The sequence below is a fragment of the Nothoprocta perdicaria genome, unplaced genomic scaffold (assembly GCF_003342845.1).
Source record: "Nothoprocta perdicaria isolate Ctin4 unplaced genomic scaffold, notPer1 scaffold_24, whole genome shotgun sequence".
In the NCBI taxonomy this organism is placed as follows: Eukaryota; Metazoa; Chordata; class Aves; order Tinamiformes; family Tinamidae; genus Nothoprocta; species Nothoprocta perdicaria.
The window spans coordinates 578,724-603,398 of record NW_020455466.1 but is presented as its reverse complement, the minus strand read 5'-3'; the positions used below and the strand labels follow the sequence as shown (position 1 = coordinate 603,398).

General features: G+C 41.0%; 1 protein-coding gene across 3 annotated transcripts in view; it reads left to right on the top strand.

Moving 5' to 3' along the window:
• FARS2 (phenylalanyl-tRNA synthetase 2, mitochondrial) overlaps positions 1 to 24,675 on the top strand; it is a 229,694-nt gene that overhangs the window by 31,316 nt on the left and 173,703 nt on the right. For all 3 annotated transcript variants that reach the window (XM_026039766.1, XM_026039765.1, XM_026039767.1), the window contains 2 exons: positions 14,342 to 14,977; positions 22,272 to 22,431. In XM_026039766.1, the coding sequence (XP_025895551.1) occupies positions 14,360 to 14,977; positions 22,272 to 22,431 (778 nt within the window). In that variant the 5' untranslated portion in view covers positions 14,342 to 14,359. The remainder of the gene's footprint in view (positions 1 to 14,341; positions 14,978 to 22,271; positions 22,432 to 24,675) is intronic.

Here is a 24,675-nt window from a genome sequence, read left to right as displayed (position 1 = left end):
TGACCAGGTGACTTGCCTAGTGGATGAGGGAAAGGCTGTGGACACGGTCTACTTAGACTTCAGTGAGGCCTTTGATGCAGTCTCCCACTGYCTTCTCCTGGAGAAGCTGGCAGCTCGTGACTTACACAGGTGGACTCTTCACTGAGTGAAAACTGACTGGGTGGCTGGGCCCAGAGAGTGGTGGTGAATACAGTTAAGGTCCTGTCGTGAGTGGTGTTCCCCAGGAGTCAGTGTTGGGGACAGCCCTCTTTACTATCTTTATAAATAGTCTGGATGAGGGCATTGAGTGCACTCTCAGCAAATTTACAGACAGCACCAAGCTGGGAGGAAGAGTTGATCTGCTTGAGGGYAGGAAGGCGCTGCAGAGGGATCTGGACACGCTGGATCAAGGGTCTGAGATCAACTGTATGAGGTTCAACAAGATCAAGGCCAACGGCCTCCTGGTTTGTATCRGGAACAGTGTAGCCAGCAGGACCAGGAAAGTCCTGGGCCCCCTGTACTCAGCACTGGTGAGGCCACACCTGGAACGCTGTGTTCACTACGAGGACATGGAGGTGCTGGAGCGTGTCCAGAGAAGGGCAATGAAGCTGGTGAAGGGGCTGGAGCCCAGACCTTAGGAAACCTCTGTTCTGGGATATTCTTTGGTGCTRGGAACCTACATTTCACCCTCTTTGCTGGTATGTTCTTTGTGTCATTATGGAATATGTTATTATAATTCATTTGTGTTTACAGAAGAAAATACATCATGAGCTAAATTGTACTTTATGAAAACATCACCTAACATACTGAGCAAGCGGTAGAATTCAGTGTAATTTGCTATGGAGACAGACATCTAACTACAATAGTGTGTCTGTAGCAAGATGCAATATTCTTCTTGTCAGTATATTATTAATAATGTTGTGTTTGTCAGGGAAATTGAAACAAGTGCTCATCAAAGTGAATCCAAATCTGCTGATAATTATAGCAGTTGCTAATAGGCTGCTAGTAACAAGCCTGTGATTTTGGGAGAGATGGTAGAAGTTAACATGATGTAAGACATACTGACTGCATTAAATTTGTTACTGGTGGAACTTGGACTGAATAACGTACCATTAGTGTGGAGATTTACATGGTAGTGATTTGAAAACCTGATTGTAAGACAATCATACAGAAATTGAATATTTATGTATATACTTGGYATGTTCAAAAATTCTGAAGAGATTTAAGTTCAGTTCCTACACTGCAAAATCCTCCTATGTGAAACAGTTTGTGTGCAGGATTCAAGCATCAGAGTATACCTGATTTTATAGTTATCTGTATAGGGTTTACCTGGGGTTGAGCTTGCTGCCCCCTTTTTGCACAGTGGTGGATACACAGTTAAGTTTGTGAATGTACATCATCTTCAGGTAGTCCTGATGTCTTTCTGCCTTTTATTTCTCAATTTACTTTGAGTTCAGCAAAAGTACAATAAAAAGTACAGCAAGTCAAGAGACCACTGAAACTTAGTTTTCTTGTTTCATGATGAATCATTTAACTTTGCCCAGTATTAATACTGTTAAAATAAATATTACAGTAGTCACTTGAAAGTGTTAGAGAAGAAGCTGACATGAAGAAAAAAAAGAAGCTTTCTTCCTCTACCAAAAAGATTTTATTGGATATTTTATTGCTAAAGGCTTTATAGGTATTTTATTGTAAATTAATGTCGAGCTAAAGCAGACTGAAGGCTCACCACAGGTCCACACTAGCATGACTAAAAATAATTCAGGAAAACACCTTTTCTGATTCTCTCTTGATTAAGTAACATCAACCTGAAGCCATATGAAGGTTGTCCTCTCTTATTTTTTCTTTCTGTCTGTATACAATATTTGATCTTTAATTATGAACCAAGGTGCTGATTGTTATGGTGTATTTTATATGCACTTTTACAATATTCTGTGATCTAAGCTTCCTTTCCTGTGTGTCTTTTTAAACTGATATTGAAATGTTAATATCACCCCTTGACTGCTTTCTTTTCCTTTAAGCTGTTTTTCTTGGTGACTCAATAGTAAAAAGTAAATGAGAAATTCATAGATAGACTTCAGTTTTCGTTCTACTGAATTCTGCTTTCCAGATTTCTTCTGTATACTTCACTATGGTGTAAGCTCASTAAATATTTCATTCAAATAGCTTGTCTTAAAAAAAAAAGTTCATTTATTCAGTGCATTGCTATTCAGCTTTGTTGAAACAAATTTAGTGAGTCCCATCCAGTGTATCGATCCTTATTTAGCAAGCCGTCTCTCCGTGGGGTCAAGGGATGAACCACATGCTGAAAGCAATCAGCAACTGCTTGAGTCAATCTAATTATTCTGTTCTGCCTTCCAGCAGATGACAGAAAAAGGAATTGGAGAAGGAGAGTTGTCAGCCCAGAGGCCAGTGCATGTATTAGAATGGCAGAAAATTAAATGCCATAAAGGTCCTGGACAGTGGCTTTAACTCTAAGAATTCCAAAAATTTCACCCTGAGTCTTTTCATCCTTGGCTTAATTCCACATATACTTTATGGAAATGCTTCCCAGCAAAGTTCAGTTCTTCTACAATCTCTAAATAAATGTCAAGGGCAGCAATTGGACATGCTATTTTTTATGGTGGGTTGATAGAAATAATTATTATTGCTTTTTTTAAAAGATAAAATAAAAAAGAACCAAAATAATTAGTCCATACAGGACTTGGTAAAGTAGGGAATGATTTTCAGCTCTTAACACTATTCATGGAAACAATTCTTTTAGCTTCRAGTGTGTAAGAGTAGATCACTGTAGGGTGTTCATAGCCTGCACTTGCTGAGAATAGACCCCCAACATGCAGTCCTGGAAACACGTGGACACGTTTGATGTGCTCAGCCCTGCACGTAAACAGCGCAGGGCTGAGCAGCCGTCCTGGTCCCTGTGTCCACGGACAGCCAAGCACTGCGCTTGGTGAGGCGTGTGCTGTGGGGGACCCGTGTTGGCATTAACTTGAAATCAGGTGTGTGGATAGGAGACTACTTCACTCTTAGGCTATTGCTATCAGTTAAAGTGCCAGGTAGAGTAAGGCAGTACTCTTAGCCTGACTGTGGCTAAGCTGGAATTGCTTTTTAGACAAATTAATCATTCCATGAAATGCTGGAAACTTCAAATTGTTAGCATTACGCTATCACAGAAAAACACTTTCATTAAAAGATCTATAATTAAAAAATGATTTTTTGAGAATAGATTAGTGRCTTACCTTTATTTCCACTATTTTAGCTCAAGGAAATGTAAAAAGAGAACAAGCAGTGGACATACACAATGGAAAAAGGAAACCAGATAAGTAATTTTAACGATATGATCTTTTCGGTCAACAGAGAAAAGGAAATTGTATGGGAGTGAAGGGGAGGAACACGTCAATAACTGCAAATGCTCAACTGTAAGGTTACAAATAGGAAATTAAGGAAATTATGTACATAGATCTTTGCAGTTTTGCATACATTATTTTTTATAAACATTGTGACACTCAGTAGATCCTCAGATAAATGAGGTTCATGAATATATTTTTGTCTACTTAGCCTCAAAAGTGAAGCCCAAGAGTCAAGTTGCATTACCTAGAAGATGAAGCTATTGCCAGGCTAGTGAATTACTGTATCAAATAGTAACCTGCACCAATTTTCTGCAGTTTCTTTGGTACTGTGTTTCACTGAGTATCACATGAGTATCCGTATCATAGTTCGACAGCATGAAAAATTATTATTTTTTTCTTAGAAGAACAAGTGAGATAGTAACAGAAACGAAAAGAATGAAAGCAGAATGGAAAAACATTCAAACTTATAGTGGCTCAAACAATTCTAAATCACTGTTTGTATTTAATAGCTCTGGACAGTAGTCCCTCAAACTCAAAGAATTTCATATAAAAGGTTCATACTCTAAAAATGTTAGCACAACTTAGTTACAAATCTGAGGCTGTCCAAGCTTGACGGTGTTCAGATGCTGGTTGTGTTTTTCTTTGTTGAGAGAGACCTATTTTCCTTTGCAGGTACTTCATAGCTGTTCATTATAGCAGTATACGACTATTTTAGATACAATACAAACAGAATGGTGACCCTGTATTTCTTCCTCTGGGAATGTAGGTTAGAACCTTAAAATTTTACACATTCATAACCTAATAATAAGTGCTAGGTGGCACAAAGAGAAGGCTTTTTCAACAGCAGTAGCATGATTTCTACTAGGCAATTTTGTCAAGCTGCTCTAAAAATACTTCAATTTTTTTTTCCACAAAAAATAGTATTCTTGTTAAGTTATTGGTCAAGTGATATTTACCAAAAACAAACAAACAAACAAAAAAAACACATGGGGAAAAATAGCAATAAAGCCATTTGGAAAGAAAAAAATAAGAGAAACAATATGTTGAAGTATAGGACTTCTGAATTGATAGCTACTGCAACTAATGGGTATAAATAATACAATACTTTCCCCATGGGGGCATAGCTAGCTTAATTAGTTAATGGCTGAAAAGCACTTTCAGATCCTATGGAGAGATATGCTAAGATGTCAGAGCAGTGTGTTTCTTAATAAAAGTCTAAATGTGGTTATATAACATTGTTCTGTATCTGTGTCAGTATATTCAGCTGCTGTCAGTGGTGATCCTCTGGTTCATACATTGTTGGACTTGTATAAAATTCAGAAAATTGATCAATGCAAGTTAAATATGATTATGCTTTGGTAAACTGACATACATTAAACATTTACTTCATACACTGATTAGGATCACCTTCTTTTATATAAAGTATTAGGTGTTTTTAATGGATGATACTTCTTTGTGGGCATCTCCATTTTCCTTACACTGAAAATCCCTTTTAAAATTAAGCCTTTAAATTTTATAGTGTATTATATAAAATTGTAGTATTACATTGTAGTTATATAAAATGCCTGGCCCTATAAATGTGTGTGTGTATATTTATATATATGTGTGTGTGTGTGTGTGTATATATACACACACATATATATATACACACACCCCCATATGTAAAATTATATAATCATTACTAAATATAAAATGTGGCAAGATAAATGACAAGAACATGATGGAGTATGACCAAATAAATGTCTCTTTCTCTTGCGAGTTCCCATTATAGCATTTGGAAATTTAGTGTAGTTTTTAAATCTTCTGGTGGGAGGAGTACAGATTTTAACATTTTATTTCATGCAGTGGATACATTTTTTCGTTTGTATTTCTTCAGTATGGTTTGTGCAAAAGCATCAAGAAGAGTTTATCTGTCCCTCCTAGGATAATTTTTTTTCATGTGTTTATGTGAATTTTCAATAATTGAGCAGATTCTGACATGACAGAGCATCCTTAAGCTCAAATGCTAAATGATAAGCTGATTTATTCACAGCTGTCATTTCTTGGGGAGGACTTGAAAACCTCAATTCTGGATCTTAAGAGTGATAATAGTCCCTTTTAGAAGTTGGTGCTAATTCAGAGTTTGGCAAATGCTTAAGTTTAAATTCTCTTGTTCATTTATCCCCTTTTCTTCCAAAACTCATGAGCACAGCCTAACAAGTGCAAGTGATTTCCCCATTAACAGCTTACATCGTGCTGCCCTGGCCCGGCTTCTCATTGCCTGCTTCTTTGTGTAGCAGCCAGGCTTTCTCACGTAATTTTCTTGACAAATGGCTTCCTCATTAATATTTCAGCCCTCTTCCTCTCAGCCCTGGTGAAGCACCAAGCCCCAGGCAGGGAAATACATCTCCTTCCTTAGGACTGCTCTAATCATTCCTTTAAATGCTTTGTCAGAACTTACGGGAGATACACGCAGATGGTGCCGCTCGAGCTCGCGATGATGCTTTGTACACGTGTGGTTCTTACACTTACCAACTGGGAGGTGTGCTGTGGGGGGATCTCTGCTGCAAACAGTCATGTTTCCTCTTCTTTATCTGCAAGGGAGTTTGTAAGACTCAGTGATTCTGAAGTAAAACCCAAAGAGAAATTTGTCTCTTTTTTGTTTGGCTGTTGAAATACGCGTAGTTCTGGGAAGTGCCCTGTTGGTTCTCAGGCTTTCGTTGGGGCTACAGCAGAGACTGACCAAGGAGCCGTGCTGCTCCTGAGGGAGGGTCGGAGGTGAAATCAAGCACACACCACCATCATGGCTAGGGCTGAGATGGGCCTCTCTAGTGATCTTCTGCCTCAAGGTGGTAGCAAGTATGTGAAACTCTTTGCTTTAGGTGTTGATTACATACACAGTGGAAACTTGTTTTGAATTGGAATCGGCAACCAAAACTGTAACATGATGTCTAGGATGTTTTTCTGTAATGAACTTTGGACTTCCCCAATTCTTCTCAAGAATGTTGGGAAATAGGAATTGGAGCACTACTGAGATGTAACAGAGAAAGATGAAGTAAAGCTGGTGACTTCTCCTTTAGTTTGTGGAAAACCTGAGTGATTCATGCTAGTCTGCTTCTCAGGCCTGACTCTTCTAAGTCATTTGGTTTTGTTAGTGTTGGGTAGGTTGGGTTTGCTTATTACTTTGGCCTTTTTCACTGTGACACGTAAAATTGTGTTCTTGGATATGTTGAATTCTTTGTTGTTGGAGGTTACATGTAGCCTGTCTGTGTGTTGAATCTGATCTGTAAGACATTGCAGTATTTCTTTTCGCCTTTTTCCTCGAGCGTGCTGTCAATCTGTATTTGATTAGTGGGTCGATAAAGCATCACTAAAGCCTATCACTTTGTGCTGTTTTGCACTATATAGCAATGTGAGGTCTTCAACACATAAGACATCACTATGGAATGTCACACATGGAATATGACAATGCACATGGAGGTGACATGCTGTATATGTATGACTTGCTGTGTCACGTAGAGGTGACATGGAGGAGCAGTGTTGAAGTTGGTAAGGACATTCTGCTGTCTAACAGTGCATATAAGTACTATGGGATACTATATCCCCCATGCTGTAGAGTTGCTGTTTCATAGTGTAGCGTTTTGCACTGCTATATAGTGGCAATTGTTATTACTCATAACTAGTTACTTATTCTTTCTTTACGTTCTTAACAAATCTGCACTCATCTCATTCTTGGTAACTCATGTAATATTCTGATTTCCTGTTAAGACAAGATAGAATTATTTTTGATTTTGTTATGTGCAAATGGTGTAGTTAATTAGTGAAAGCTAAAAAAATACAGCAGTGTACATAAATACTTCTAATATTGAGTTTCTAAGCAGATTATTTTTTACTTAAAAGCCCTCAGGAGTAAATTTTTGATGGCATATACAAGCATATAGAAATAAAGATAGTGAGATTGCAGATGGTAGAGGAGAAAGAAGGCAGAAGAGACATTGCTAATTCTTACTGTACTGAGGATTTATAGTTTCTAGTGGTCTCTGACCCACTGATCTGACAATTATTTACAATATTCCTCCTAAGGAAAAAAGCTAGTTGGTGATGTTTTCAAGATCCTGTAAAGAGAATATTCCTTCAGCAAATGAAGGTGGTGCTTTTCAGACTGATTCTCTTGAAAAATGGATGTGCTTAAGAATATGAGATGTTCTTGGGAATATTTAATTGCCTTGCCTTTTTGCAGCCTGCGATTTGTAATGTAATGTGTTGAAAACATGTTTGTGTAATGAGGATTTAACCTTAAAACATTAAATTGACCATCAACCGTTTTTATGTCATTGTGCAGGGGAGAAAGCACACAGGTCTACCAGCAGGAGCACAAGTCACAGCTATTAAGTTTTCAGAATGGTTCTTGCTCCTTAGTCATGGAACATTCTTGCAAATTTCCCTCCAAGGCTTAATTGAAATTTTGTCCGTAGAGAACCACTCTCTTTTAGTTTATGAAAAAGAAAGAAATAATTAAAGTATAAGCAAAAATTTAATACTGTTTCTGAGGAAGTATGATTTTCCTTAATTTAGCCTGCTTTCATAAATATACATCAAAACCTTTTTCCTGTTTATGAGTTTGGTGTCCTTCTACCCATCTTCTAGAACACTAAGTCTGAATTTGTGCCTGGGGTCTTTAACTTCTAATGCCACCTGTGCTACATACTCTTCCCTATTTAAAAAATTATATACCCCTTGAATAATGCAGCTGTACCTGGTTAGTTTGCTGATTGCAGATACCATTTCTCAACTACTTAAGCCAGATCCATTAAAGAATCTCTTGAAACCTCATTATGTCAATCTTTGAAACAATCTTACTGCTGCTAGGCAGCACAATTTACAGTTGTTTTGATCACTGAAATTAATTTTACCTCTCTTGAAATACATCTGTTGAGAAATAATATCATTTTAATAAGTGTGAAACTTACGGATAAACCAGAATAGTCTTTGAGGGGCATTTTGTGTCATGAGAAGCTTAAAGTTCTGTGGTGACTTTTTTGGGGGACAGCCTGAGGTATGGAAATCCGTTGCACTGTAGTATGAAGGATGGCATTTTTCATCATTTGCAATACTTAACATGAAACTGAATGGTGAGTGTACTCGGCATGATAATGCAGGATATTTTAAAACGAGTGCTTGCCCAGTGATCCTTGATCTCAGCCTGTGCTGCCGTGTGAAGGACCTTGAAGGTGATTTGAGGTGTGCTTCAGGAGGCCTGTGCATCTGTGCATGCCTTCAGGTGCCTCTGCATGTAAAACACACGTTTGTTGAGACAAGCGTCTTTTGGATCAGTGAGTTGTTGCTTTTACCTTTTTTTTCTTAGTTAAGAGGATCTTATGTGTAACACATGAGACAGCCTGATCATGCCTTATCCTTGAGCACATTTTTTATTTTTCTCTTTCAATATTATTAGTCTAAAAACATTGCAAAAGGCATCATTGTGATAAATGTATCTCCATTAGAGAGCAGGCAGCAGGCCAGCTGATGACATATTTTTGCTTCAGTTAAGAAAGAAAAAGCCCAAATCAGGAAAAGACTTCTCCTGTATCTTTCTTATATCTTGCTGACGGATTATTAAGATGAACTTTTATGTCTGTGAAAAAAAATAAGAGACAAATGCTCTAGGGCCACACTATTTTGCCTCTGCATGCTACTAGGTATTGTATGTAGTATTTTGGTCCATCAGGTGCTTAGCTGTCATCGACCTCTGAAAATTATCAACACCTGGCGGGTTGGATTCTGAGATGGATTAGTTCTAAATTGACTGTCAGGTTATTTCAGGGGCCTTTGTGCATAATGCAAATTCAACGTCTTTGGTAAGAATGAAAGCCTGTTCCGACGTGCAACAAGATACCTTCATTTTAAAATGAACTTGAAAAAAATCTGAGCTTGCTGTTCTTATTGTATGTGAAACATTTTTTTTGATGTCCCATGCAATGTAGATACAGTCATGGCAATACAATGCTACGTGCTGCCGCATGCCCACATAGTTTTCAAAACTAAAATTCAGTGCTTAGCAAAATCGCTAAGCAGACTGGTAAATGTCCAATTTTAGCAGCCTAGCATATGTTTATAATTTTTGTTTTAACATATGCTATGTTGGTTGAACTCCCCTCCCCACACATACGGTAGATAAAAGCTGTCACATCACAAAATGGTGGCAGCCCAACTTTTCTAACGTTTTCCACGGCACTTCAGAATCTTGCATTAATTAGCTATTTTTGGATGGGAGACAGACTCTTCTCTTCTTAGAATTTTGGTTGTAAACCTTTCATGTACTTCAGTTTATGTATGCAGCAGCCCATCTGTATTTCTGCATCCATAAGCAGTGAAAGGCACAGGGCGCACAGAGAAGGCGGTCACTGAGAGCTCAGCGTGCTCTTTGTGCACAGTTATACACGCGTGGCAAGCAGCCCTCAAAGCAGGCCCCTTTGCTGCATTGCTTAGCTCTCGTCTGCTCACACAACAGCGTTCTCTTTCTCTTCTTCTATGAAGAGAAATGGGTGAATAAAATACTGGCCTATTTATTTGTATTGTGGATTGCTCATAAATTTCTCTCTTTTCTCTCTCTCTTTTTCAAAGGCAAGCATAAGGAAGAATTTTGCTGATGCTACTTCTCTTCTAAAATGGTCTCAGTGGAGTAGGGAGCACTTGTGACAAATGTTGTTGCCACCATGATAATGCTGCCTTAATCGTTGCTTTACTGTGGCGTGGAAGCCTGGGCTTAGATGTGGGAAGACGTATAGCAGTATGATCCCGTATCCCACCCAGGTGTCTTTGGGTTCACACCAAGGCCGCAGCTGTGATATGCTTTTTTGTTGTTCCCCTGTTGTTAGGCCCCTGACTGTGGTGTGCTTTGGCCCTGCAAAGTCTAGGTGATCCTGCTCAGGAATGGCCCTTTATCTTCGAGGGAAGATGGAGCCTTGCCAACTTGTCAGTCAGCTGCTGCTGCTGCCACAGCGGTGGGGAGGTCTCTGTGGTTGAGGACTAGCTTTGGCCAAGTGTGGTCGTATGGAGGCCTGGTCTGTCTATGGTGCTCACAGGGCTCCTCGGATGCCCTTGTCCCTGCCTAGCGCAGGTTCTGCCTCCTCCCCGAGGCTGGACACAGGCTCATGCCCACGTGCAGGCGTGCATTGGAATACTTTGTCAAAACATAACACTGACCTCCCATACACTGTCAGCCTTATCAAACATAACTGGTTTCAGGAGCTGGGTTTGGCATCCGAGTATGCAGGAGGAGGTACAGGGACTGGCCTGTCCTCCTGTGCTAGGCCAAAGAGCTGCTCGTGCCCCAGGAACATGGAGGTGCCAGAGCCAAGGAGAGGAGATAGGAGCCTTGGTTAGTGCATGTCCTTCTACAGAGCTTCACGAAGGGCCGTGAACCTCTCAAGTCCACAGCGTGTAACCGCCTGGTAATGCTCATAGAGTACCTCTGCAATCTGTGGATCATAGATGACAATGATGGCTTTTCAACGTTTATTTCATATTTATTTATTTACTGGCAGCAACAGGACTGCTTTTGTTTGGCTTGCTGTGGTTATTATCTGACTAACAGTCTTTGCTGTGGAAATCGGGTTTTGTCAATGTGCACAGAAATTAGTTCTGTGTTACTGCCAAATGATAAGTGTAATGGAAAAAGGAAGTGAGACATTAATCTATGGGGTTTTTTTTCAGACCTTTAGCTATAAGTCTACTAGAAATAATTGTCTATTGATTACAAGTGAACATAATTAATCAGTGTATCTTTAGCATCAACTGCAGATCTGCAATCTTTAGCAGAAAGGTAGAGGGTTTTATTTACTTTCCAGTGTTTCTTTCCATGCTGTGGAGTAATTCTTTGGTTTGAGTTTCTGTTGTATGGTGCAGAGACATTATTCCTTCCTTCCTTGGCTTTTTTTTTTTCTTTTACTTTTTTTTAAATTTTTTTTTTCTGTATGAGATTCATCACCGGTGAATTGAACCTAATTTAATACTATTTTTCTATGTTGGTTCTCAAACTGGCATGCATGCTTCTGTGGTAAAAAGGTGAGAAGAAGAAAGTATCAATGAAGGACTTCTGTGTGGAGCTTCATAACAAAGCTGCATGTGGTACCATGTCAGTGACAGTGAACTATTATGTGAAAACTGAATGGTCATCTGATTTTCAGAGGACTACCATTTAGAAAAGCAGAAAACATCATGATACTTCTGATAATATCGTAAGAGTTCTTCTTACTCTATGGTTATGTATAAGATCTGAATTGATTTTTTTAGAAAAATAGATGTATGGGCAGATGGTGATATTTACTTGAGGGAAACTGAATTCATTATCTGACTAGAGCTGGTTATTTCAAGCAGCTGTTTGAAAATGAGAACTCACTTTTTTATGAAGGAGAACGTATGTTTAGGCAAAGTGGATCCTCTCTTTTCAAAATATAAGGCTGTCACTGGTTTAGTCTATGGCAGAGGCTTTTGTTATGTCTATATGTGAATTCATTTATGGAAAAAACCTTAACTGAAATAGTCAAAAGCTAATCTTGTTAAATAATTTTGCAAACTAAAAAAGTCAAGCTTAAAAGCCTCCAAAATAGATGAAAGTTGTAGCTGTTTTCTTAAGATCTTGGACCAGAAAAGTGGGCGAGCTCTTTTGCTATAAAGGGTTCTTTTGCTTTAAAACTTCTTCCTTTTAGACCAAATATTTAGAAATCTTACCTACCAAATTCAATTTGTTACTATCCAACTTGTCTTTATTTTGAATTACTGACATATGATTACTTCAGAAAATTACTTGAAAGCCCCCAAATTTCTTGAAATTCTTTAGAGAATATTCAAAAGTAAGCCAGAGGAAAGGAAACCAAATGTGAATGTACCTGTTATCTTTTACAGATCAGAATTTTGAAGGATGTGTATTTTAGCTTGATCATATGTATTTTTGAAGCCCAAGTGTATTAAAAATGATCTTAGATTTTTGTTTCTTCAACATGTTTCTGTTAAGTTTCCTTGGAAAGATGGCCAGATACTGTTATCCATCTGTAAAGGTTGAAGACTATCTGTTGAAAACTGTGGTTTATTCATTGCTTATCTTCTTTCTTTCCTCATTTCTTTAAGAGTACTTTCATGTGATTTTTTTCTATGTGAGAAGACCGAGACCCTGGATTTCTTGAGGATTTCTATTCTGGATTTCTTAGAGTTATGTGAACCAATTCATTGAAAGTGGATACCCAAGTCACTTACCTTTTTAAGTTTCTGGTTTTCTATTCCATCATAAGAAATCCGAGGTGCTTACATACTTTACTGGAATCTGTGTTAACATTTTCAAAGTTCTCTATGTGTTTTCAGTGGTTTTACTTCTCAGAATGGGCCCACACAGTTAGTGGCTTCATGACCCTCAAAACGCCTCATTTCACAGAATCACAGAATCACAGAATGTTCAAGGCTGGAAGGGACCTCTACAGATCATCTAGTCCAACCTTCCTGCTCAAGCAGGCACACCTAGAGCATGTGGCACAGGGCGGCATCCAGGCAGGTTTTGAAGACCTCCAGAGAAGGAGACTCCACAACCTCCCTGGGCAGCCTGTTCCACTGCTCTGTCACCCTCGCAGTAAAGAAGTTCCTCCTCACCTGGAGACGGAACTTCTTGTGTTTCAGCTTGTGGCCATTACCCCTCGTCCTATCGCTGGCCACCAGTGAGAACAGCCTGTCCCCTTCCTCCCTGCATTCTCCCTTCCTGAACTTATACATATTAATCATATCCCCTCTGAGCCTTCTCTTCTCCAGAGAAAACAGGCCCAGCTCACTCAGCCTCTCTTCATACGAGAGATGTTCCATTCCCTTAATCATCCTGGTTGCCCTTCTCTGGACCCTCTCGAGAAGCTCCACGTCCCTCCTATACTGGGGTGCCCAGAACTGCACACAGTACTCCAGGTGCGGCCTCACCAGAGCTGAGGAGAGGGGCAGGATCCCCTCCCTTGACCTGCTGGCAACACTCCTCCTGATGCAGGCCAGGATCCCATTGGCCTTCTTGGCCACGAAGGCACACTGCTCACTCATGGTTAACTTAGCGTCACCCAGAATTCCCTCTCCAAACACTCCCGAGGAATGCAGCTCTGTGTACAAGTAGCACAAAGAGAATCTCTTTCTAAACAGAATGGATGCACAAGGATGGCTTTTTGCTGTAAGATGCACTGTTCAGTCTGCACAGTCGTAGCCCCTCATTTGCATTCCTCCAAATTGTAAAGCCTCCCAACCGCATAATGGTACAAGCAGTGAAAATGAGAGGTATTCCAAGAAGATTTTTGGGCTCTCCCCAAAATGTTAGCATCAGCTCTTCATTGAATCTTCACTGAGAATCTCATGCCGTGCTCATATGTGACCTTGCTCTGTTGGAGTATATACATATATGCTTTATGGTTTGGCCCTCTGCTTTTATCTAGTGGCATAGTTGTTTGAAAGGTTAGGCTGGTTTTGTTTGACCTCAGGTAGGAGATAGCTGTATATGCTCAGTGGGTGCCCCAGGCAGTTTGTTTATGCCAGAAACTGTGAGGTTACTGAAATGCCTTCCGTAGGCTCTTTAACCACGGAGGAAACAAAAATACAACATGTTAATACCTAGGTCTGTATAAGCAAGTCCCTGACTGATGAGGGACATTGCTAAATATCTGAGTTTCATGCATTTTCTTATTGCCTCATATTTTAATTGAATGAAAAATACTATTTGAAAGATGTTTCCTGGGCTGTAAACAGTTGCAATGTTTGGAATGGGATTAAGAGGAGGTCTATAATAATCAATACTAATGCTGCGATGCAGAAGACCTGTAAAAGAGCAAGGTAACCTAGCTGAAATTTTATTGTGAAGGGTCCCTCTTCTCCACCCTCAGCCAAAATACATAGTTTATAACAGGTGCTGTCTTGTTCATCAAACAGATATTTGGATTTCACTTTTTAATGAGATACTTGCAATTCCTCCAGCAAGATTGCAGATCATAACTTTTAATTTCTTTTTCTTTGTGTAGATCCAGAGAGAGTTTGCAATGGCAGTGCTATGGAAATTCATGAGAGTTACTAAGTATTCTACAAGAGGTTTATCACAGGAAGTGAAAGTAAGAGGAATTATCACCCATTCAAGGCACTCTTCATCCAGGTCTATACCTTCTGATATTGCTGCCAACACAGCATCATTGAATACTGTGGAACTGCTTGGTAAAGCTTACCCTCGAGATGACTACAGTAATGTCACGGAGAAGATTCTCTCCAAAGTTGGGAAGAACTTGCACAACCAAAAGCATCATCCTTTGTGGCTAATCAAGGAGCAGGTGAAGGACCACTTCTACAAGCAATATACAGGACGCTTTGGAACGCCCTTGTTCTCTGTCTATGATGCTCTTTCTCCAGTGGTTACAGTACAGCAGAATTTTGATAGCCTGCTTATCCCACAAGACCATGCCAGCAGAAGGAGAGAGGATAACTATTACTTGAATCGTGATCACATGCTAAGGGCACACACATCAGCTCACCAGTGGGACTTGATACACTCCGGCTTAGATGCCTTTCTGGCCGTGGGAGATGTCTACCGCCGTGATACAATTGACAGCACCCACTACCCAGTCTTCCATCAGATGGAAGGAGTTCGGCTCTTCTCCTGTCACGAGGTAGGAACTCTCTGTAGTTGGGATGAAAGAGATTCCGGGTAAATTGCTTCATCTTGTATTTGCTCTAAGCAAAGTGCATGCACTTAAGCCAGTTATAGTCACACAGATGATACACTGCACGCTGATAAAGGTCATGTGGGTGGTAAGAGTACGTTTAATTTAAGAAAAATTTGGATGAAAGTTATTACATTAAAAAAAAACTAAAAATATTTCCAGAAAAATGTGGACTATAGTCTTAAAAGCTATCAAAATAAAAGAGTATCTGAAAGGAAACGGCTGACTCAGCTAATGGTTTGCATAATTCAGTTCCAGTTCTGTCAGTAGTACCTTCCAGTGAGGGAATCTTACCATGAAACTTTGTCATATTAGCTCTTGAAGGACTCACAATTGCAAGTTGTTTCATCTACAGTACAGAGGAAAGCTCTCAGTCATCTGTCTTCTTTTAATAGCTCCAAGCTTCATTTATGAATATCTTCTTTTCTAATGAATTGCCCCATGCTTCATCTCATCCTCTACCTATGCTGAAAGGAGGATTTGTTGCACCTTGTAGTTATGGATGTGTAATGTATACACAGTAAACTCGTCTGAGAGCAGACACCAGCTGAAGAGCTCTAGGTAGATGTCCAAGACTCTTGAGTTTATATATATTGTTGGCACAACTTATGTGCACTGCAGATGCTTGAGTGTTGTTAAATATTCTGCTGTATCATTGATTGACTGTAAAAATAAGCCAGATTGTTTTCTAAATAGTAATTGATCGGTACAGTTTGTGTATGCTCATAGCAATACTGCCAAATTCACATTTATATACCTAGAATGAGCCTATACTGGTAATACTTAGATACAGACCATTCTCCATGTGGTTGCAAGTGGGTGACAGGAGCTTGGCCGGGAAGCACGATGCCTGAGGGAGGTGTGGGGAAAACTCTGTGCCCTGTTTTCTCCCTGGTGGGAAAGGTTCGTGTCATGTACATGGGCATTTTCTCACCACACTGCCACTTCCTTGACCAATTTGAAAATGCAGCTGCCTGTGAAGATGTCCAGCAAGCGATATGGTGTCAGATGGCATTTACGATGACCTCTTTGGTAATGAAAAAAATGGAAAACTTACAGATTTATTGTGTCTTATTTGTTAGCTATTGTTTTGCATACACATCTTCATGGTTATAACCTGTTTTATAATCTGGCTACAATATGATTATAATATGCAAGAATAAATTGGTACTACATTATGAAAATGTCATTTTGTAACATTTTAAGATTTTTCATCTCGGCTGAAATTCAGGCCTCTGGATGTGAAGAGGGCACTGTATCTGCCACAAAATTGAAACAGTAGAATAGCTACCCTATTAGAGAATGGTATTTATAAGAACTTGGAAGTGATTGATCTAATTATTGGAAGAATTCTTAAGGAATATGTCTCTTAAAATATTTGCCCCCATTGTCAGGATATTTCTTTCTTCTGCACAAAGGAAATAAAGGGAAGTGTAAGAAGAAGATTGTACCAGATGGGAAGAATCTTATAGAAAATTTTGCTGTTATCTACAAGCTAGAACTGTGCTGATATGCAGTGTACAGTGATCTGATTCACTGCATTATGGGTTGGTTTTTTGTTTGTTTGTTTCTCTTTTCAAGGGAATGGTTGTGATGTTATAGGAGAATCCCAGTACTTGATGAATGTGAAGCTAGGTATGTGGTAGGTATATGGCAAATGTGGACTGTTTTTTCTCTGAAAAATCTTGAAGGCTCCGTTCTGCTGAACTGCTGAAGGTGGCGTGGAGCACAGCGCGTAAGGCCTTGTTTGTTGGGGAACACACGTGAGCTCTAGCTGTGAGAATGATCTAAAGCTGCCCATTCTTGCTTCAGTTGAGTGTTGAAGCCTGGTTAAGTCTTGCCTTGTGAAAAACCTGAATGTGTAATTCTGTAATTTTCTGGGGACTGTTTCTCTGTTCTGTATTCTGGTTGCTTCTTTGAAAAAAACTCACAAATGTGAATATTTCTAGAAGGAACTGAGTTGAAAAAAGATTAAATGGAGGTAATAGTATACGAGAGAAATATTTTTATATTCATTTATTTATACTCATGTATAAGTTATAACCCACTGAAGAGGAACGTGCGAGTGTCAGGGCCTGTTGCCTTCATCTGAGACTTCTCACTCATAATCATATTGCGAGCTGGGGCCACGAGGAAATTTGCACAGTAGTGAGGAGAAGCTATGAAACTTAGAAGGAAAAACTGTTAACTCTTTGCTGGAAGCTTCTCAGCACAGTGGCAGGTAGATTTCATTTTGGAATTTCATTTATATCTAATAGTGTAATTTTATTTGCTGTAGACTGTTTATTGCTTTATACTTTGTTCTTTGAATTTGCCTGTTTAGCATTACTGAATGTTAATAAATTATTACATTTATCATTACGTATCTACTGAAAACTGGACCATGAAGTTGAAACAAACAACAACAAAAAAACACTTCATGATGGTTTTCACTTGAATTCATAGGGATTTTAATTTTTCCAAATCTGCTTCAGTAGCCTAGACATCAAGTAATTTATTCTCCTTAAAAAATGCCTCCCGGACGGTGGGGTATGTGTAACGCCAGCCTCCAGCACGCCATGTTGTTTCCTCCTACAGCCTATCTGGATGGTTCGGGGGGCTTTCTTCCCCCTTCTCTCTTCCAGGGCCGCCCTCACCCTTTGGGCTGGCAGGGCCGCTGCGGTGGCCGTTGGGGGCGACGCTGCGCGGGGCTGGCGCCTCGGCGGCGCCCCGGGCTCAGCGGCAGCCGCGCGGCATGGCGCCCAACGGCGCCCCGCGCCCTGGGGGGCCGCCGCACGGAGCCCGCGCAACCCCGCGGGGGCACCGAGCGCAGCGCCCCTCATCGCAGCGCCCCCCAGCGGCGCGGCCGAGCGCAGCGCAGCGCCCCCCATCACAGCGCCCCCCAGCGGCGCGGCCGAGCGCAGCTGCGCAGAGGGGCTGCTCTGATGCTCGCGCCAGGCACGCTGGTGCTGGTGTCTCAAAGCGGAGATGATAATAGCAGTACACAGCGATACGCTCTGTATCGCCACTGAAATGTTTTTAGAAGAATTCTTTTTGTGTGTGTGTGTGTGCGCGCTATAGTGCAATGGAGAAACATAGATCTTTGCAGGCCTGCCCCTCCAAAGCAAGGATAATTTGCATCCGTGTAATTGTTGTTAATTCTGCAGCTCTATTCACTACGGGAAAAAAATGTTTCCATATCATAGTTTTAAAGTATTTATATCTAGACTTGTAAATACTCCTGTCCTAGGTCAGGTAACTCTTTGTCTTATTTGTATAAACATGTACTTGATTTCTGGTGATTTCATCCTTGTGCACCTTTCTGCTGTCTTTAATATGTCTTTTTAAAAAGTTCCTTTCTATCTGTTTTACATGTATTACCTTCTGTTTTAATCAAGCATTTAACTGCTGTTGTGCTTTGAGATAAACTTATCTCATTAACCTCCTCTCTTTTTTTTTTCCCTCCTCTTTCTCCCTTTTGTTTTTGCTTTTGTTTTTGCCTGTGTGTATTTTACAGGGCCAGATGAGAGTGACATGGAGTGTCATGGCCTGGAGCCTGCCAGTCTTTTCCATCGAGGGTATTTATCTCTTACCAGGTTACAGCATTTCAGTCTTCCTGGCTCTTTGTAGCAGAGTGGAATCCAGTCACCTTTCTGGAAATGGTGAATCTAATTGCACTTTAGGGTGGACACCTCCCGTATTCCTCCTTACAGTGGCTCCGTGGTTGTGTTCTCACTTGGTGACACCACTGTGTGCCAGCAGCTGCCAGCAGGATATCTGATGCACATCCAGACACGGCAAGTGGCACAGAGCGTGTCCGTCTGCCCTTCAGGCTCGGTGTCTGTCCAACATGTGTTACACGTGTTAGCCAGCTGGGTGCTGTTGCCTCCGGGATGGCGTTTGAGGGGTTGGTTGCAAGTACCACACTGGTCCCAAGCAACCCGAGAGCTGATCCTTCCTCCTCACGACCTCCAGGACAGGGACATCTGATCTAGAGCCCCTGTTAAGAAATGTTGGGGTTTCTTTGTTGTTGTTGGGTTTTTTTTTTTTCCCCTGTGTGAAAACATATATATGGTTTTCCCTTAAAAATACATGATGAATTATTTTTTGCAGAAACACTGGAAAAAGAAAAACAAACCCAAACAAACATCTCAGACAGTAATGGGAGGTCTAAAGACTGAAAGATCTAGAAATTTCAGCTGTCCACCATGGAAGTAGCCATCCTGAACGTGTTTTATTGATACCTAGTAAAGACCGTCCTGTTCCTCAGATGGTGGCCTGTATGTCTCTGTAGCCTATGAAACTGCCAGGATTGGGGTGCAGGTTTATAAATTTCCTTGTGTTGGAGGCTCATTGGGACTGGCAGTAAGTTTTCTTTTTGATAAGCCATGTTCAAATAAGCATTATTGCTAATCCATCAGTTAAGTGTTAACAGGACATTTAAAGTGTTGTGCAAGTGGCTGTACTATTTGTACTGCACGGATTTAGAGTGCAGCTGTGTGCTTATGTTTAGGGATATTTGTCAAGGCTGGCGAGTCACAAGGTATTAGTTGTGGCCGTGCTGAGCGGTGGCGCTTGCACATCCTCTTGTGGAGCTCCTTTCAAGCACTGGCGTGTTTTGTGAAGACGGGGATGTGAACATTATGTAGTCATTATTCTAATACTGGAGTACGCATGGCAGACAGGAAAAATACACTGCTGCGTTGTCAAAAGACAAGTTCTTAAATACGTCTTTCTAATCTGAAACCTAATATGAATGTCAGCATCCTGTAAAGAGAAGCGTGCACTTGATCTGAATCCTAAGTGTGTGGATAATGAAGGGATATGAAAGTGGTGATTTTTGTTTGTGTGTTTGTTTTTTAGTCTGTCAAATGGTTTTAAAGGATTCCTTGCTGAAATCATGCATGTGCCAGGCTGAGAAATACAGCAAAAGAGCTTTTAAGGGAGCATTTATTTGTCCAATTAAAAATTGATATTTCATAGGTTACCAAATTTGACTTTATTCTTATTAGGAGCCACCCTGGTGTGACGGGTAAATGTCACGCCAGATGGTAAGGTCACTTTGTTTCCCTTCTCTTTTGTAATGGGGCTTCAGTCAGATATGCTGATAAGCCCTGGAAATTATTTTTATTTATTTATTTATATCTGCAGGATGAGGCAATCTGCAGCTCATCCTTCATTTGGTTCCAACTCCAGCTCTGCTGGCTTGCTGTGGACAGAAGGGCGACCGTGTTTCTCACCCAAGGCATCTGCTTTGCCCAGCTCGGCCACCGCAGCGCTGGATTTGGTTTATCAGTTTAAAAGGGCTTGCACCAGCGTGGCAGTGTTTGTGAATGGAAGCAAAGAGGAGCAGGCAGCACAAGAGCAAGGCGCTTCTTCTCACTACCGCCGTGCCCCGGTTGTAGCGCGGTGGAGGGCGCATCGAGGAGTGCCAAAACGAGCTCCCCTCCGCGCCTGCCCTGCAGGGGGCTGTTTCCTCACCCTTCCCGGGATTTGGGGAACTCTTGGCAATCCCTGAGGGTTGGGAGCCGGCACAGCTGGGCCCCATCGCTGTGACCCCGCCTGCCTCCTGGCTGATCCCCGTCCCCTCGCGGCTCCGCGGCCGAGCGGGGCCTGGCACGCGGGAGGAGATGGGGCCGGGGCTCCGCTCCGTGGGTGCCTGTGGGGCACGCGGCCGACGGGAGGCCGGGTGTGTTTGCTGTGTCTCCTGGTGTTTCCCCTTCATATCTGGTGTAACCTGCTCAAGTGGATTCCTGCCTCGAAAAGCAGTTGCACTAGCTACAGCTCAGGAGCGGGGCGATGGTAAAGGAAAGTACTCGCGTGTGCCTGGGTAGATGCTGCGCAAAGACGCCGAGGTTCCTGTCCTAAGATGCGGGAGCATAGGGGAAAATGCACCTTCTGATTTACAAAAACAGCGTATGTGACTCTAAAGGGTAAAAACCTCTGTGAGCTTGAGGAAATTTCCGGCACACGAAAGTCCTCTCTCCAGTGACCAGAAACAAGCAGGGAGCCGTGGAGCGGGAGCCTGGGCCGCTCCGGATGGCCGCGCGAGGGAGTCTGTCCCCACGCACGGAGGCACCGTGCCGGATTAGCCTGGCCCGGCTAACGCTGCTCCCGGGAATACCGGCATCCGTGCCAGGTGGCTGGGGGAGCCGCTGACAGAGAGGGAGTCACCCTGGAGGCTACTGGGCCCTGCCAGCAGGGCAGACCCTGCCGGTAATAGGGGGTTTAATCCTCCCATTGAGCACTCGGATAATGAACCTGCTGTCTGAGAGTGCAGTACCTGGGTCTGTCGAGCTGTTACCAATGCAAATTGGTAGCGGTGTTTTTGTTAGATTCATGAGTAATTATTTTATTCAGTGTTTTTCTTTCTCCCTTTTGTTTCATGTTTTCCGGCAGTGTGCTAAGGAGGTTGCATTTGGACTTGCATTTTCTCACTCTGACGGCCCAGGCCCCTTCTGGCTAGTAATGCAAAGTATAAAATGCAAACTGAGGTGTAATTTTTTTATTCCCTGGCTGTTGTTTTGCCTGTTGTGTAAACTCAGGCTCCTGCTGCACGGCATTGTCTGTGAGAAATATGCATAAATTAGTCCATGTTAATTGGGAACGGCGTTGTTGGCTTTCTTGGGGGTTCATTGGGGTTTTTGCAAGCAGTTTGTGCTCTAAAGTGAACGTACAGTCAGAACAACAGATTGTACGCGTGTCCAGGAGTTATGGTTACACACCCTAATTCTCTTCAATTAAGAGCTAGTTATGTTAGGAGACTTCCTATGAAGAAAATCTGACAAAGTATATGGGTTTTATTTTATGAAATATTAAATATTAAAAAAAGTTGAATCAAGGATTAATGCTACTACATATTATAGTTTTTGAAATGTAGTTTAGATATACTGTATCTCTATATATGCTTAGGGAGTACTTTGTTCTGCACAATGGCTTTCAAAAAAGCAGAATTTGAAAAATAAGTCACACCAAAGAGATTTGGTAAATTAATAATTTATTAATTAATTAACAATCACAAATTGTAATAATAAATAATTGTAGCTAATTATTATTATTGAAGTTATGGTATAGAAATAAAAGAATTTCCATTCTTTTAACAGTTCACCTCTTTCTTTAGTAATCAGAATTTGTGTATTTTGCTCCCTAGACTTAGCAGGTGAGATTCCTACTTCGATCAATAAAACTCCAGGTGAGATCTTTGCTGTGTTCATTCTAAACCCGAATGCAAACCTCTGGTGTCCTTGCGTTTCTGTTCCAGTTGTTCTGCAATGTGAAGGGTGGCGAAGGTTTCCAGCTGTTCGAGCAGGGCCCTCGCACGGCGCACAAGCAGGAGTCCCACACCATGGAGGCCGTGAGGCTGGTGGAGTTCAGCCTGAAGCACGCGCTCACCCGGCTCATGACTCACCTCTTTGGGGACGGTAGGTTCCCGCACCCTGTGGCCTGGGCAAAAGGTGTGTGGGTCGGCACACAGGGGGTCGGCATCCAGTACTCTGAGACTGGTGCTTTGCTGCATAATAAAAACGAGGTTAGTTCCCTTTAGGTGTCTTTTAATGTCAGACTAACCTGCTATGGATTGTCTTTTCAACTGTATTCTTGTATTCTCAACCATAATTTTTTGTTTGATTTCTTTTAAACTGTACTATGTGCACAATTAGTAAAATTACTAAGGAAAACCCATCAGACAACACACATTCCTCATGATCTTTCTGAATACTGGTGCCTGCCACTTTGTGTAGAGTGGGGTACCTCTTGTGAAGAGATTTGATCTGTACTGTGCCAGGGTAACGTGGTGGGCAGGCACACAGGTGAGGACACATGCAAGGCCCAACTACAGGCTCACTTGTGTTAGAAGGACAGGTATTGGAGGAGATGGGGTATGTAATGTCCATGTAGGTCTTGTCATGAGAGGCACACAGCCAGGAACGTGTGCATTTCCCTGCTGCAAACCAGTCTCTTGGCTGAGGGGAGGCAGTCTTTGCCAGGTTAGCACAAAGCTGGAAAACTGTGTGGTTGTGAAAGGTTGTGTGGTATTTAGAGTGGAATAAGGAAGGGTAATAAATGTCTGTGTATAAGAATGAAATACTATTCTCTCCTCAGAAATACCTGTTTCTGTAGCTGAATTTATAAATGGCCCAAGTTAAAATTGCTCTCTTAATGCTGTTTACTGCCAAGGAGGCTGGTCTTTCCTCAACAAAAATAAATGAATCAGTCCAGAAATACTGGATAGTATTAGAATGCATGGGATAGGCTGCCTCCTTTCAGAGCTCTCTTAAGATGCCCACTGACTTTACAGCAGTAGTTCCAACGATGGATTGATGATAGTATCAAGTCCTATACATGACTCCTTGAATTTTCTTCTGAAATTCTAAAGCTGAATTTACAGCAAAGAAAACTTTTGCCTGCTTTAGTTCTACTCCCTCCTTGAAAGAAATTTTGTTAACTTCCTTGTTTTAGTTCTTATGGTTGTATTTTGCTTGCCAGCAGCCTTTTGAAACATACACAATCAGGATCAAAGTGAGTAATAGGCAAAACGATATTTTTACATCAGTGCCTCAGATACAAATGGTGTTGATAAAGAGAACATTTTCTGGGAGTTATTAGTGATATCTAAAACTGTAGTGATATCCTTCTGTAACTGGTGACAGATGCAGCACTTTAAGCTTCAGTATATTCTTATTATTAACTCTTCTACAGTCCATACAGTAGCTAGAAAGGCATTTAAAAAAATCTTAAATGATTGTAAATCTCCAGGTTGAAAGGTGGTTTCTTCCTCTTGTTGTGGTGCTTTTCTCTTTTTATCTTGAGCTAAGAGATGAAAGTAATTAAAGCTAAGGTATATTTTACTGCATTTGTTTTTCATTAGAAAAAATTGTGTACTTTTTTTGTGGTGGATATTCTGTAAGGCCTAATGTTCTTTTAAAAGCAAAAATTTTATTCTGTTTATACTTCACTTCGGCTGTATTCTTTACAGCCTGTGCTGTCCACGGAATATTACAGTTGTCACACCTGTCCTTGTTGGATAGCATGTATCGTTGCAGAAAGCTACTGAAATATTGTATTGTAGTAGAGTCAACTTTGTTATCCATAGGCAGATTGCTTGGTTGGCAGTTTGGGTTAGATGCAGATTAATTTTGCATAAAACAGCTTAGACTCAAAGCTCTGAACCCAGATAGCTGTGCTTCTGCAGTGCTTTTCTGTGAATTTACCAGCTCAGGTCCATGATAGGGTGAGGAGCTCTGGAGTTTAACTGTCCCATTTATTTTTTTTCCCTCCCTTCATTACATGCTGAATGTGTGTTACTTTAAGCTTAGTTTACACAACATTTAATGAGCCACTTCAGCTTTATCTGACTTAATCTGCACTGTCAGGAATGTGGGATGTTTCAGTGTTGACTGGACATGCCAGTAAATAATGTAACAAAAGTTGCTTAAAGATCCCTAGGTTATGGATGGTCAATGACTTGATTAAAATCTGCACTTGTATCTATTCCCAAGGTGTGTCTGCAAAAGGAATGACATATATCACAGAAGCTAGGAGTATATAGTCAGTTGTCTTCAATTCCTGACAATGTAAGATAGTTCCCTTTATTACCTTTTCTAATGGTATATGTTGCCTAATTTTGTATTCTGCAAATGATGTTCATCCCATTTCTTTCATGAGAT